Source organism: Oncorhynchus kisutch, linkage group LG5 (genome assembly GCF_002021735.2).
Source record: "Oncorhynchus kisutch isolate 150728-3 linkage group LG5, Okis_V2, whole genome shotgun sequence".
Taxonomy (NCBI): domain Eukaryota; kingdom Metazoa; phylum Chordata; class Actinopteri; order Salmoniformes; family Salmonidae; genus Oncorhynchus; species Oncorhynchus kisutch.
In genome coordinates this window covers 45,893,783-45,908,626 of record NC_034178.2, presented here as the reverse complement: position 1 = coordinate 45,908,626, position 14,844 = coordinate 45,893,783, and the positions used below count along the sequence as shown (strand labels likewise).

At 41.9% G+C, this 14,844-nt stretch overlaps 2 protein-coding genes across 3 annotated transcripts; one reads left to right on the top strand and one right to left on the bottom strand.

Moving 5' to 3' along the window:
- Positions 1-1,365: 1,365 nt before the first annotated feature.
- Positions 1,366-5,952, top strand: LOC109891115 (amphoterin-induced protein 1). Of its 2 annotated transcripts, none has more exons than XM_020483432.2 (2): positions 1,366-1,644; positions 2,256-5,952. In XM_020483432.2, exon 2 carries the CDS (start codon positions 2,284-2,286, stop codon positions 3,922-3,924), a length of 1,641 nt encoding a protein of 546 aa, XP_020339021.1. In that variant the 5' UTR covers positions 1,366-1,644; positions 2,256-2,283; the 3' UTR covers positions 3,925-5,952. The 2 variants fall into 2 exon arrangements, with proteins under 2 accessions (XP_020339021.1, XP_031681042.1); XM_031825182.1 differs by lacking the exon at positions 1,366-1,644 and adding an exon at positions 1,663-2,022.
- Positions 5,953-7,426: 1,474 nt separating this feature from the next.
- LOC109890227 (pepsin A) lies at positions 7,427-14,268 on the bottom strand. Its single transcript, XM_020482212.2, has 9 exons — positions 14,133-14,268; positions 13,723-13,873; positions 13,468-13,588; positions 13,177-13,295; positions 8,784-8,983; positions 8,554-8,670; positions 8,265-8,400; positions 7,995-8,093; positions 7,427-7,775 (listed from the first exon to the last, which is right to left on the bottom strand). The coding sequence occupies exons 1-9, from the start codon at positions 14,186-14,188 to the stop codon at positions 7,623-7,625; spliced, it is 1,152 nt and encodes a 383-aa protein (XP_020337801.1). The 5' UTR covers positions 14,189-14,268; the 3' UTR covers positions 7,427-7,622.
- Between the last annotated feature and the right edge of the window lie 576 nt (positions 14,269-14,844).

Genomic DNA, 14,844 nt, shown 5'->3' with positions numbered 1-14,844 from the left:
GTTGTCTGCCTCTGCTTCCGTCTGCCTGCTCAACCCAGACTCTAGAATCTGTCACCCTGTGACACACACTTTTCTGCTCTCCCTCCTCAATGCCTCTGCAGCAGAAACCTGTCACTGACCTTGGCTTCCATGGCAACCAGCCCTGTAGATGGTTCCCATCATTCTTCACTCTGAAAGCTCAAGTGACATCTTTTGTGCCATGTGATCTGAGAGTTAACAGAGAGGTGGGGTCAACTCATCTCAAGTGAGACCTTTCTCACCAGCAAGATGAAGAAGAAAAAATCCCCACTACGGTATAAATGATCAAAGTCAGGGCAATGTAAAGGATAATGCTACTTAGTGTGCCACCTGCATGCAATCTAAACCAGGGCTGTTCAGTAAGGTCACAGATTTCTGCATCTGCTAATCAATGAAGAATCTCGTAATTCCTCTGTATGCAACATTCCACTCCTTACAATCCTAAGTCAACATATTGATCCACCAACACATATTAATATGCACATCACACACTCTGATAAGGAGCATCTACAGTTCAAACGGATCATGATGCTTCTTGCCAGCTCCTATACAGACAGTGAGGTCTCATCTCTCAATGGAAGCACATGTGACTCTATTTGAGGTGTTCTTCACTGAGAAGGACAAACTGTCATGTCCTCCACTGCACAACGGGGATAAGATAAACCTCCAAGGACCCCTTCTGTCTAGAAACTGCACAGAATGTGAAAAGGCCCCATTTGATGATCAAATTAGCACTGGTCTGTGGACAGATATGACAGTAATTGTCCTTCAGGCTTTGAACTGAACAGCACAATCCTCTTATTAACGCTCCTCCTCAGTTATAATGAAGACAACTCATCTACCACGGTTGAACACAGAAGCCTCCACTGTTAGCAATAGAACAACACTATAATGACATTAATTCATGGAAATATAAGATTCTCACATCCATACAGCAACCAGACATATAAAAAAGGAGGGAGAAAATGTGACTTATGAAATGTGGTGGCTGTGTTTAGTCTAGACTAGAGGGTAGCTCCGGGTAACTCATCACTTTGATTCAGGTGGCATTTTCCTTTATTCACATATTGTATGACATATTTTCGAAATGAAGAAACCAAAATAGGCTGAATTATACAATGGGCCACATTAACATACACCTGTGTAAAGTTTTCACCTGTTATTAGACCTACAGAAGAAAATAAAATAACCTAGTAACTAAAATAAATAGGCTACCCCTTAAAACCCCTTTCTCCTAATCTGTATTCTCTATTTAATCGTTTTTTTCTACCTTCCATGATAATAATCCGTAAAACTGTTGCATTGGGATACTGGGTTGAAAACTAATGGACTTGGCTCGAGGTCGGTGCTGTGTTTGTTATAGCGCATCTCGTGAGCGCCCTCCCAGTAATCAATCAGAAGGCTGTTGCGTCTCTCTTTGTTACGGCATAGAATCATTCGGCATCATTCGGCTGTGGTCTACTCTGCTAGAAGCACTTCCGAATTCGCTTTGTTTATATGAATTATAGCCTATTGTTAGGCTACTATTTTGCATCGACGTCGTGGATCCATTTGCTGTTCAACCTGCGACATTTCTCAATATCGCCTTTGATCTTCTTCAGTTTACGCCTTGAGAGGGAGCACAAGGTAAAATAAAGCTTGTGTATACGCAGTGTTCTTCTGGATGTTGTGAAGGTTTCTATAGGTTTTTGAAAATGAAACAATGTTTCATTTATTATCTTAAATATGCAAGTTTGTAAATGTATCTTATTGAGTCAGATTGTGGCATCAGCAGATAAAAAAGTACTCAGCTTTTTTTATGTAGCCATAGACTATTGTACATTATGCAGTGCTTTCTGTGACTGATGTGGCGAGAGGTGTAGGCTGTAGGCAGCGTGTCCAATGTTAAACATGTGTTCGTGAATGAAACAAGCATGGAGATGAAGGACGGATTTGTACAGAGATGCATGAAGTTCAACTCATGATGGGAATAATTGTAGATGTCCTGTGGTGCAATGCACCCAGGTAAGTGTACCAAGTGTGTATGGGTAAATTACATTACTGTTTGTAGTGCATCTACTCTGCTTGACAGCCCACATGTGTGAGTTATGATCAAGTCATATGGTTGTTAATGTTATAGCTAGGTGTCGGTATAATTTTTGCCAGGGGACACTACAAATATCAAGGTGAGTGTAAACAATGTGCTGCTGACCTCCCATAAAAGATGTGATGAATAACATTACAATACTTTATTTCAGCACATGGTCGTTTGGCGGTGTATGTCATATGCAGCCTAAATGCTGCATTTTGAAAACAAAGATTCCCTATCAAAAAATACATCCAACATCCTCCACCATGCTTGCACCAGACATGGTGGATGGGCTACTCTCTGGTTCCCATTGTGCCATAGCAGGAGTGTCTATTAAGGGGCTCTTTGCCCTTCTGGTCCTGACTCTCCTACTGCCTCCAGGAGCAATGACCAGCTCCAAACCTATCACCTGCCACAAAACCTGTTTGTGTGCTAGCAACATCGTCAGCTGCTCCAAGATGAACCTGACCGGAATCCCCATGGCTCTGCCTCGCTACACCGCTGTGCTGGACCTTAGCTTCAACCAAATCAGTAAACTGAAAGCTGAATGGACCCCAGTCAAGCTCAGCAAGCTGCACAGTCTCCTGCTCAGCCACAACGGCCTCACCTTTCTCTCCTCTGAGGCTTTTCTGTACGTCACATGGCTGCGTTACCTGGATCTGTCCTCAAACGGCCTGAAAATCCTGGAAGAGTTCATTTTCGAGCCCCTGGAGCACCTGGAGGTGCTGCTGCTTTACAACAACCACATCTCCCAGATCGACCGCACCGCCTTCTCGGGCCTCAATAGCTTGCAGAAGCTCTACCTCAGCCAGAACCAGGTGAAACGCTTCCCCTTGGAGCTGGTTAAGGAGAGGAACCGGCTTGAGAAGCTCACACTACTGGATGTGTCCACCAACCGGATTAAACTCCTGCCCATACAGGAGCTCCAGGTCCTGCCTGCCTGGATCAAGAACGGTCTCTACTTCCACAACAACCCGCTGCCCTGCAGCTGTGAGCTGTACAGCATGCTGGCCCGCTGGCACCTCCAGGAGCTCAGCTCCGCCACTGACTTCAGGGACGACCACACCTGTCTACTCCCAGGCACGCAGAAGGAGAAGGTGCTTACCTTGGAGCTTAACAAGGTCCATCTAAATTGCAGCGCTGTGACCATCATAGGCGAGGAGGCCTATCTAGAGCAGGTTTTAAACCTGGGCTGTGACACCAGGCAGAGGGACGTGCTGAAGAGCTGGGTCTTGCCCGGCAATGTGCAGGTGTCCTCTGGGAACCAAAGTGCAAGGGTCCTCAGCGACGGCAGTCTGCAGATCGGCCCCCTCACGCTAGAGGACTCTGGGGTCTACACCTGTTACGCAGTGGGGGACTCCCTCAACGAGACTCTGTATGTGACTGTGGAGGTGCACAACACCACTCAGGCTGGGGGGCATGAGGGCATGAAGACTGCTTACACCACGCTGGTGGGCTGTCTGGCCAGTGCGGTGATGGTGCTCATCTACCTCTACCTCACACCCTGCCGCTGCTTCTGCTGCTCAAGCCAGGGCCTGGACAAGAGGGCTCTGGGGGACAGCCTCCACTCCTCCACTGTCAGCGTTTCTCCCACCCATGAGGACACAGGCCCAGAGGGAGGTGGAGGAGGGGGGGGGGCCTTCGATAAGCCTCCCTTCAACAGGCATGTGGCCTTCCCGGACCCAAAGGGCCTGATCGAGCAGAATGGGCGACTGAGCCCATGTGGGGAGGAGGAGGAGGAGTGGCAGGAGGAGGACAGAGGAAAGCAGGGACAGAGAAGAAAGTCAGATGTGGAGTCTCTGAGCTCTGTGTGCTCGGACACCCCTATTGTGGTGTGAGAGGGTGTTTCGCTTCAACTAGAAGATCTTTCACATCAAAACATTTGGGGGAGGATGGGCGACTCAGCTGCCTCAGTAGGACTGTGACTTGATTATTAAGCAGAAAGAGGCTATCCACTTCCCATATGCATCAGTTCAGTAGGGCAAGTAGCTTTACGTAGTGGTATTACACTATCTTGTCTTTTTTATAAGACAAGAACTTTCAACCAAATGAGGATTCATTCTCACTAATTTCTTCTGTAGCAATCTGTGTTCATCAAATGCTTCAATCTCTATGTTTTAAAATACCAATATTGTTAATGCTTTCCAGTGATAGGGGGCACAAAAACATTACGAGTTGTAGCTGAATTCATATAACCAATAGAAGCAGCATTAAAATCTATTTAATGCAATAGACACAACATTGCTCCAAATACATCTGTGCTGCTGTGAAGCCTGGATCACCAGGCTAAGAATAGTTTCTGTCACTTAATCACTATAAGGTGGGGAATGCTGGTGGGACAGTGTGTGCCTGGGACAGAAATGATATTTGTTAGCAGCCAAGCCCAGTCCTACCAAAGGGAGTTGTTGTGACAATCCACTGAGTACTTCTGGTTATGGGTTCAAGTCCCTAACCAAACGGACAAATGCCTACTGGGCGATCGTCTCAAAAACACGGTCAGAAATAGCAGCCAGTAGTACAGCTAATATGCTAGCCCACTTAGCGCCCCTGCCACAGCTGAGCATTGGATGTAAACACAACTCTAGCACTGGAACAACAGATACTGTGTCATCCTGTCATTTACTTGTATTGCTGAACAGACACAACTACACCTAGAAGATTAAGTACGGATGTAGGTGGTATAATACAAAGGTCATTGATATTATGCCAGCAAGATGAGCTCTGGAAAAATAGTCAACAAACAGTCAGATGTTAATTTTACCCATCTGTTTATCAAGGTGGTTTGAGCTCTTGTTTTGAAGCTGAACCTTATGATGTAGCTCTGCTCAGTCACCCAGTTGTAGGCTATGGCGGTTTCTTAACGTGTTTCATTAGATATTACCTAACCTTGACTGACAGCTTTTCAACCTGAGTATCTCTGTCCCTCTTAACTTGAAATCAGGTGCCATTGTAATTGAAGTACCTTGATGGAGGCACTAACTGCGGTGCTGTTTTAGAGGGACCTCTTTGAAGACAGACTCCCACCTCTTGTGACCATGTACTCAAACCTATAGTATAAGCTGAAAGGCACTTTATTAACTCACAGTAAAGCAGTTGCTGAACACAAATAACAAAATATGTGCCACTAACATTTTCAGAGAAGACTTTCTTATGCTATCCATTCAGCCTACTCAGGGTCATATAGTTTCATATGTATGCGTACTACACATTATCCAACTATCACATACTATATATTAATCAGATGTTTAATATTATGTATCTCTACAGTATTAATAATTATGTAAAGATGTTGCAAGATACTGTGGGTGAGTTTTTGCATACTAGCCAGATAATGTTATATGAGAATATTATCTTAACCTATTCTCTTGTTATGCTTCCAAGACCCTTAAATTGGACAATTTTCTGGCATTGACATGGTCATTTCTGGTAGAGGCTATTGGACCTCTGGCTCTTCTGTTTAAAGACTTATCATTTTTTCCAGGTGAAGAAAATGTATCATTTTGGACCAAGCAATGAATTACTTCAAATATGCAAAGAGTAACGTGCGTAGTCTCCTATGATACTCAAAAAGGGAATCAGCTGAGTAATTGTTATTTGTATCTATATGTAAAAGTATTGTCTTTGTTGTAGTCATTTCTCGTGATGTTCTGTGTTTACCTACTGTATGTCTGTGTTACTTACTATATTAAGAGTACTTCAATGTCTCAACTCACTGCATATTGATGGGTCAAGTACAAATGCATTCATCTGTAATGACAGTCTTTTGTCAGAATCTCTCTCCTATGCTCTCAAATGTCTTCCTGTTCATCCACTGTACCTGTAGCTGTCAACTGTATTCACAACCTTATAAAGATCCAAGACGAGAAGTGTGATGATGCTGTGTTTTCTAGGAAAGGGGCACTCAAGACAAACATAACAGGAAGTTGAAACATCTCAATATCTGAATTGATGCTTTATAACAGCCCTCCTTGCGATTTTGTGTTTTCTGTTCCTCTGTGATGTGAGCCTGAATATCAGGCTTTGCTGAGCCAAATGGCATGCCACTCCACTGTCTTCTGTTTCTATAATAACCTAATGACATGCACTGTGGTCACTGGGGGATGAAATGCTAGAGCTCACAGATCACTGAGGTGGAAACTCAGCTTGATCGGGAAGCAGTGTGTATTGCACTCATCTGTCCATTTACTTTCTTCAGGCACTGTTTGATGCAAGCTCTTTATTCTTCCTTTGTGCACACCATCACGTCCCATATGTCATTTACAGGTAACTCAATAACAGGTAGACTGAAGGAAGGACCGTGTGCTTGTGTGCATTTGTGTTTATCACCAATCTGAACTACTGTACTCAATGTCATTATGAATTAAGTGTCAATCTCTGCAGAAGAAAGTGTAAATGAAGACTTCTACTAGATTAATCAAGAGGACTGGAGAGGGATGTTCAAAAACCCTGTGTGTCCCAAATGGCACCCTATTCCTTATATAGTACACTACTTTGGACCAGGGTCCATAGGGCTCTGGCCAGGGAATAGGGTGCCATTGGGATGCAATCCCTGATTCAGTCACGCCAGATGTCTTCTATTACTATATTGACCCTCACCAGCAGCAAAACCATCCAGGTTTTTGTAATGAAGTGACAAGTACGATTAAACTGGGTGATTTAAAGCAGCAGATGTTCTGAATGAACAACAATACATTGGTATCCCCCTCTCTGTAAAAAGGACTGGATCATACAGGGTTTATAGTGGATAGATGCTAAGATTACTGCACATTAATGAATGCATGATCTTTTCACTGCAAGAGGTCTATGGCCTTGCTGTAACATACTGTACAATATGTATTATCATCACATATAGTGGTAAAAATGATACATTTCCATCTTGTAGATATTCAAGCATAGTTTATAATTAGAACCGTTTGATCTGCAGAGGAAATGTAAAAACGACCTGAATCCATCTAAGATGACGTGGTTAATGCCAGTCAGTGGCTGCTGATGATGAATGATTGGCATGTGGTTGTGTGTGTATGTGTGTGTGTGTGTGTGGACTGAATTCAAAGAGGATGACTCATCCTTTCTCTGTAAGCCCCCTCCTGACTCAATTAAATGAATAGCAAAATATGTAGTGTCTATTTGAGTCTCTAGGGGTTGTTATGCCATCTAGTGGGCAGCATTGTGAATTATTGAGCTGAACATACAGTCTGACACCAGAGGAGAACACTCAGGTTTAAATGGAGGATGGGACAATAAACAATCTGATTAATCTGAATGAAAATCCATTTCAAGTGTCAAACAGACAACACATTTTAAAAACTGCATAATAGACTTAATCAATCATTAATCGGATACAGGTTAACTTTGTTTTATTTGCATAATTGGAACAATTGCATAGTAGTGGAGATTTTTTCATTTTCCATTACCCATGTCTATTGTTCACTTCAGATGTAAACATAAGTGGAGTGAAGATGGTTTGGATGGCGAATCTCTCTCAGTCTGAGATGCAGACGGGTATGGTGTCAGGGCACCAGCAGGGTTGTCAGTGTCAGTCTGACTCTGGACTCTTTTTAGCCTGGGCCAAGCCCACCGAGTTCTGTTCTCTGTTGAAGACAGTGTAGAACTGCCTCATGAAGACCTCACCCAGAATCCACTGATCATTGTCCCAGGTGCCAAAACCAGTAGTACAGCTGGAGCCATGCTGGAGGGAGAAGAGAGGGAGTATGACTTCCAGGTGGAAAAGTTTCTCAACATTGTTGATTTCCTTACATTGCAACAATTATTACATTACCGTAATAGCATTGGCACATCTGTGGTTATTTTAACTGGCATGATTCTTTAAATATCACTAAAATAGTATGATTTTGCACTCTAATACATGCTCAAATGGAACATTAGACTACATTTTAGAGATACTTACTGGGAAAACATAGGTTGATGCTGGGAGAGTGAAGCCGAATCCATTGATGTTGAAGATAATCTCAGGCATGCGCTTTATGTTACTGCAACTCACAAGACCCTGTAAAGAAGTGAGAAATGTTTATTTTTTTATTTTATCCTGAAAACTTTTACAGAGCCACATCCATTAGTAACATAAATAATTTCCACCTCAGTTATTAGAAATCTGAAAAACTTAACAAATATCCATTACAAAACTGTGTTCATAAGACTGAGATCCAGTGAAACCCACCTCTTCGCTGTAGGCTCCCACCCAGCCATTGATGTTATTGACGTCCCTGGTAGGCCCTAGAATCTCAGTGGTGCCAGAGTCTATTACAGCTTGGCAGCCCGCTGCACACGCCACAGTATTCCCATTGATAGTAATACTGCAACAAGCAGAGCACATTCAGCAGAGCATCACTAATCTGCAGAGTCATCAACAACAAAAGTTGGCATAACACCAGTGACTTATCATCCTTAATGAGTTTGAACTTGGCTGGTGTCTTGTGTGGGAAAATTAACACCTTCCATAATATTACCTGTCTACATTAATCTGCCAGTAGCCAGTAGGTTGAGAGATGGGAATCCATTGGATGCTTCCTGTGAAGTAGGAGGGGTCAGTTCCTCCCAGGATTAACATACTGCCATCTACAGAGCTGGGAAGAAGAATTTACATGTTCATCACATAGAAGGACTTAGTAAACATTAGCAGATTGTCCCCGTCTCCTCCTCCCAACCCTGTCTACTTATTCCTCCAATGAAATCTCACCTGGTCAGATAGATGGAGAACAGGTCTTGAGGGATCTTTCCTTGTTTCCAAATGTTGTCAAATACAGGAGTACCTCCGTTAATTGACTGCTGGTCGGGGAAGGCCAGGCCCAGAATCCCATCCCATGGTAAGTTATCCAGGAAAGCATCCTCCATCAGACTCAGGCCAAAGATCTGGTGTGTCACATACAAGTCACCGACCTGAGGGGAAAAAACAGTCTCACACACACATCCTCTCAAAATGCTGGTGGTGACACATTTCAAAGGCCTAGTGAAGTAAAATATGTTATTTCCCTATGTTTTATATACACTGAGTGTACAAACATTAACAACACCTGCTCTTTCCATGACATAGACTGACCAGGTGAAGGTTATGATCCCTTATTATATTGATGTCTGTTGATAAATCCACTTCAATTAGTGTAGATGAAGGGAGGAGACAAGTTAACTTCTTGATGCTACCCATCCCTTTAGCGGGATAATTGTCATCAACAACCGCTGAATTGCATAGCGCCACATTCAAATAATATTACTAAAATATTTATATTCATGAAATCACAAGTGCAATATAGCAAAACACAGCTTAGCCTTTTGTTAATCCACCCGTCGTGTCAGATTTTGAAAATATGCTTTACAGCGAAAGCAATCCAAGCGTTTGTGTAAGTTTATCGATCGCTCGACAAAACATTATGAACACCTAGCATCAAGTAGCTTGGTCACGAAGATCAGAAAAGCAATCAAATTAATAATTTACCTTTGATGATCTTCAGATGTTTTCACTCACGAGACTCCCAGTTACACAATAAATGTTCCTTTTGTTCTATAAAGATTATTTTTATATCCATAATACCTCAGTTTGTTTGGCGTTATGTTCAGAAATCCACAGGAAAGAGCGATCACGACAACGCAGACAAATTCCAAATAGTATCCGTAATGTCCACAGAAACATGTCAAACGTTTTTTATAATCAATCCTCAGGGTTGTTTTTAAAATATATAATCGATAATATATCAACCGCAACCGTCTTTTTCAGTAGGAAAGGGAAAGGCAATGGCTGCTCAACCTCTGTTGCGCCAAACAAAACACTGCTGGCACCCAGCCATACAATGACGCGATGTTATCTTTCTCGCTCATTTTTCAAAATAAAAGCCTGAAACTATGTCTAAAGACTGACACCTTGAGGAGGCGATGGGGAAAGGAATCTGGTTGATATCCCTTTAAATGGAGCAAAGGCAGGCTATGGAACATGGAGTTTTCAAAATAGAAGCCACTTCCTGTTTCCTCTGGGTTTCGCCTGCAATATCAGTTCTGTTATACTCACAGACAATATTTTGACAGTTTTGGAAACTTTAGAGTGTTTTCTATAAAATTATAGAAACTATATGCATATTCTAGCATCTGGTCCTGAGAAATAGGCCATTTACTTTGGGAACGTTATTTTTCCAAATATAAAAATAGTGCCCCCCTAGCGTCAAGAGGTTAAAGAAGGATTTGTAATCCTTGAGACATGGATTGTGCATGTGTGCAATTCAGAGGGTTAATGGGCAAGACAAAATATTTAAGTGCTTTTGAATAGGGTATGGTAGTAGGTGCCAGGCGCACCGGTTTGTGTCAAGAACTGCAACGCTGCTGGGTTTTTCACGCTCAACAGTTTTCCGTGTATATCAGGAATGGTCCACCACCCAAAAGACCTCTAGCCAACTTGACACAACTGTGACACACTTTGAGGTTGGAATAATCCTGTTAAAAATAATGATAATGCCCTTTTAGTGTAAGAGCCTTTTGAAAATACATTTCTGCCTGTTTTGTTGGGATGGAGTTATGGCCTGCCTGGTGATGTCACCAGGCATTAAATTAGTTAATGGGCCAATAAGAAAGAGTCCCAAATAACAGCTAGTTTTCAGTTTTCCCCTCCCTACTCAGACCAATATCAGAAAGTCCTAGCAAAAGTCTTGCTTGAGAAATTGCTCTTTGTTAAGAAGCTATTTTTGTTTCTTTTTGACAATTTTAATTGAAAACAATCACAGAAAGGTAATTAATTGTTACCTAGAAATGATTTGATATTGAGATCAAAATGGCTGCATTGGACCATTAAGAATGAGAAGTTGTAGGGGAGAGTGGGGTAAGTTGAGCAACCCTTGTTTCTTGGAAACCATACACAAAATGTTTAATTTGACCAAATATTTAAGAAGTTACAGTGCCTTGCAAAAGTATTCGGCCCTCTTGAACTTTGCGACCTTTTGCCACATTTCAGGCTTCAAACATAAAGATATAAAACTGTATTTTTTTGTGAAGAATCAACAACAAGTGGGACACAATCATGAAGTGGAACGACATTTATTGGATATTTCAAACTTTTTTAACAAATCAAAAACTGAAAATTTGGGCGTGCAAAATTATTCAGCCCCCTTAAGTTAATACTTTGTAGCGCCACCTTTTGCTGCGATTACAGCTGTAAGTTGCTTGGGGTATGTCTCTATCAGTTTTGCACATCGAGAGACTGACATTTTTTCCCATTCCTCCTTGCAAAACAGCTCGAGCTCAGTGAGGTTGGATGGAGAGCATTTGTGAACAGCGGTTTTCAGTTCTTTCCACAGATTCTCGATTGGATTCCGGTCTGGACTTTGACTTGGCCATTCTAACACCTGGATATGTTTATTTTTGAACCATTCCATTGTAGATTGTGCTTTATGTTTTGGATCATTGTCTTGTTGGAAGACAAATCTCCGTCCCAGTCTCAGGTCTTTTGCAGACTCCATCAGGTTTTCTTCCAGAATGGTCCTGTATTTGGCTCCATCCATCTTCCCATCAATTTTAACCATCTTCCCTGTCCCTGCTGAAGAAAAGCAGGCCCAAACCATGATGCTGCCACCATCATGTTTGACAGTGGGAATGGTGGCTTCAGGGTGATGAGCTGTGTTGCTTTTACGCCAAACATAACGTTTTGCATTGTTGCCAAAAAGTTAAATTTTGGTTTCATCTGACCAGAGCACCTTCTTCCACATGTTTGGTGTGTCTCCCAGGTGGCTTGTGGCAAACTTTAAACGACACTTTTTATGGATATCTTTAAGAAATGGCTTTCTTCTTGCCACTCTTCCATAAAGGCCAGATTTGTGCAATATACGACTGATTGTTGTCCTATGGACAGAGTCTCCCACCTCAGCTGTAGATCTCTGCAGTTCATCCAGAGTGATCATGGGCCTCTTGGCTGCATCTCTGATCAGTCTTCTCCTTGTATGAGCTGAAAGTTTAGAGGGACGGCCAGGTCTTGGTAGATTTGCAGTGGTCTGATACTCCTTCCATTTCAATATTATCGCTTGCACAGTGCTCCTTGGGATGTTTAAAGCTTGGGAAATCTTTTTGTATCCAAATCCGGCTTTAAACTTCTTCACAACAGTATCTCGGACCTGCCTGGTGTGTTCCTTGTTCTTCATGATGCTCTCTGCGCTTTTAACGGACCTCTGAGACTATCACAGTGCAGGTGCATTTATACGGAGACTTGATTACACACAGGTGGATTGTATTTATCATCATTAGTCATTTAGGTCAACATTGGATCATTCAGAGATCCTCACTGAACTTCTGGAGAGAGATTGCTGCACTGAAAGTAAAGGGGCTGAATAATTTTGCACGCCCAATTGTTCTGTTTTTGATTTGTTAAAAAAGTTTGAAATATCCAATAAATGTTGTTCCACTTCATGATTGTGTCCCACTTGTTGATTCTTCACAAAAAAATACAGTTTTATATCTTTATGTTTGAAGCCTGAAATGTGGCAAAAGGTCGCAAAGTTCAAGGGGGCCGAATACTTTCGCAAGGCACTGTAGGTCCAAAAAACAGATTTTCATCCAAGTCAAATTAATTGATTGTGTTAGAGGTTTCATGATGCTTGTAACTAAACCAAAGTAGATCTTTTTTTACGATTGTTCTATATATCAGTCTCTATAAGCTTCAATGTGAGGTCCTAAACTTAGCATGAAAGTGCAGTGTAGCTGTGTGGACTACTATAGTCTAAATGTTTGCCTTGGGGTAAGTTGAGCCAATGGTTGAGCCAATGGTTGAGCCAATGGTTGAGCCAATGGTTGAGCCAATGGTTGAGCCAATGGTTGAGCCAATGGTTGAGCCAATGGCAAGTTAATTGAAGTATTTTCTTCCCAGTGTTAAAAAACTACAAAGTGTTTGTTAGGTCTTAAGACAGTGTTAAAATATGCTTAAAATAATAAAAAGTCAAAAAGTGATTGTGTTGAATTGTTTTTGGGAAATAAAGTTAAACTTGGTTTTAAAAAGGTAGTGGTAATATTTAATTTAGTCCAGAAATGTGAGTGTCATACTGAGAGTACATATAGTGTTACATTACCAATGTGGGAGAAAGTAAATAGATATTTCTGTTTCTCACTGTTACGGTGTCATATCCCACATCCCCTGTCATGTAACCAGTGACATATTGGATGGAGAAAGTCTCTGAGCTGGGCTGGAATGTGGAGGATGCTGTAGTGTTGAACCTGGCATGGTTGTCTGGTGAGGGTGGGAGGGAGAGAGGAGTAGACATGATTTAAATGAACATTTTCAACAAAGAATCAAATAATAAAATGTCATGTTTAGATACAGTTCCACAATTAGTTATTATTTCATTGTTTCACGGTTTTGTATCTTAGCATCCCTGTCATCAATGTGTGTCCATACTCACTGCAGGCCTGGCTGCTGCTGCAATGGAGAGAGGGCACCCACAGGTCAGCAGATCCCGTGTCAAAGAGAACCTTGAACGACTGAGGGGGAGTACCGATGGCGATGACTCCGTAGTATGTCGACTGTGTGAGACAGTCAAGAGAGAACGACAGAGAGAGATTCATGAGATGATATGATGAATGTTTCAGCCAGACACTTGAGTAAGCCTAAGCAGTCACCAATGGAGACAGTCTGGGCTATAGCTAGGTGCACTCACCTCTGGATAGTAGATCATGGGCACCATGGCACCACCCGCCCTGCTGTTAAACTTGGCTCTGGGGTTGTAGCGATACTTCCTCTTGTACTCTTCATACAGACCCTTCTCCTCCAGAGTCTGCCTGGCTGACTTCCCCTTTATCAGAGGAATCCTGGGCCACAGAATGGACATCTCTAGTTTAGCATCAGATAATATAACACTACTGAAATCTCTGTAGCTCAGAGGAACAGAGCCTCAAAACGGTCTGATGCTGCAGTTAGAAAACTGATTTCCTTTCACTTTTGTTTCAGCATTTTTAAAAGCTACCCTCATGTTTCTCTCAACACAATACCCTACAGAAATCTGCGATGATATAAGGTGCAAGAAATGAAATACATTATACATTTTATTTAAGGAATGATGGTACTTACTTGAGAAGGCACTCAGAAAGGGTCACTAAGGCAAACAGCACAACAGCCAACTTCATCTTGTCTGATCAGTTACCTGGGAGTACAGTACATTGGACTGGCTATACCCTGGCCTTTTTATACACTGTAGTGTGTTTGGACAGTGTTCATTATTCCCAGCATTTACCACTCGAATACTTCTGCCATATACTGTACAATGCAGTGATAAGAAACCACTTAATGGCTATAAGAAGACTTAAATAGGTAAATAAATCAGATAAGGGGAACAAAAAAGATTTGACTCAAGTTCACCCGAAACCTTTCAAACAAAAACACAACATATACAATCATTTTATATTTATTGTTCATTATCAATCATTCGATAAGAAAACATTTCATCAGTGTTTGTCCTCGAGATTGAATAGAAATTGATCTTGTATCCATTCCTCAAATGACAAAACAATTTGAAATAAAAGGGTTGAAAAACAGTATCAATTCTATCATTTCAATAGTATCTTTTTTTAAATAGAATAAGTATTGATTTATGATCCTGCCTTTAGACAGGGCAAACAAAGGTAGAAGCAGTGCGTGCCCACTTCAATGCTTTATGCCAGAGGCATATCAGTTCTTAGTGCGTATACATGTAGCCTAGGTCTTGTTACAGGTTATTAACTAGCCCACATAGGACGTACTGTATCAGTTTGTCTGTCTCAGCCTTTCTCACAAAGATTTCTGT

What these genes read in the sequence shown, in the direction of transcription:
- LOC109891115 (XM_031825182.1), top strand. Translation starts at nt 1,961, where the DNA reads ATGCATGAAGTTCAACTCATGATGGGAATAATTGTAGATGTCCTGTGG. An exon ending in CTGTGGTGCAATGCACCCAG is followed by an intron (nt 2,023 to 2,255) that starts GTAAGTGTACCA and finishes ACTTTATTTCAG; the next exon opens with CACATGGTCGTTTGGCGGTG.
- LOC109890227 (XM_020482212.2), bottom strand. Translation starts at nt 14,188, where the DNA reads ATGAAGTTGGCTGTTGTGCTGTTTGCCTTAGTGACCCTTTCTGAGTGC. An exon ending in CAGCAGCAGCCAGGCCTGCA is followed by an intron (nt 13,296 to 13,467) that starts GTGAGTATGGAC and finishes CACCCTCACCAG; the next exon opens with ACAACCATGCCAGGTTCAAC. An exon ending in TGGGATATGACACCGTAACA is followed by an intron (nt 8,984 to 13,176) that starts GTGAGAAACAGA and finishes TTTTCCCCTCAG; the next exon opens with GTCGGTGACTTGTATGTGAC.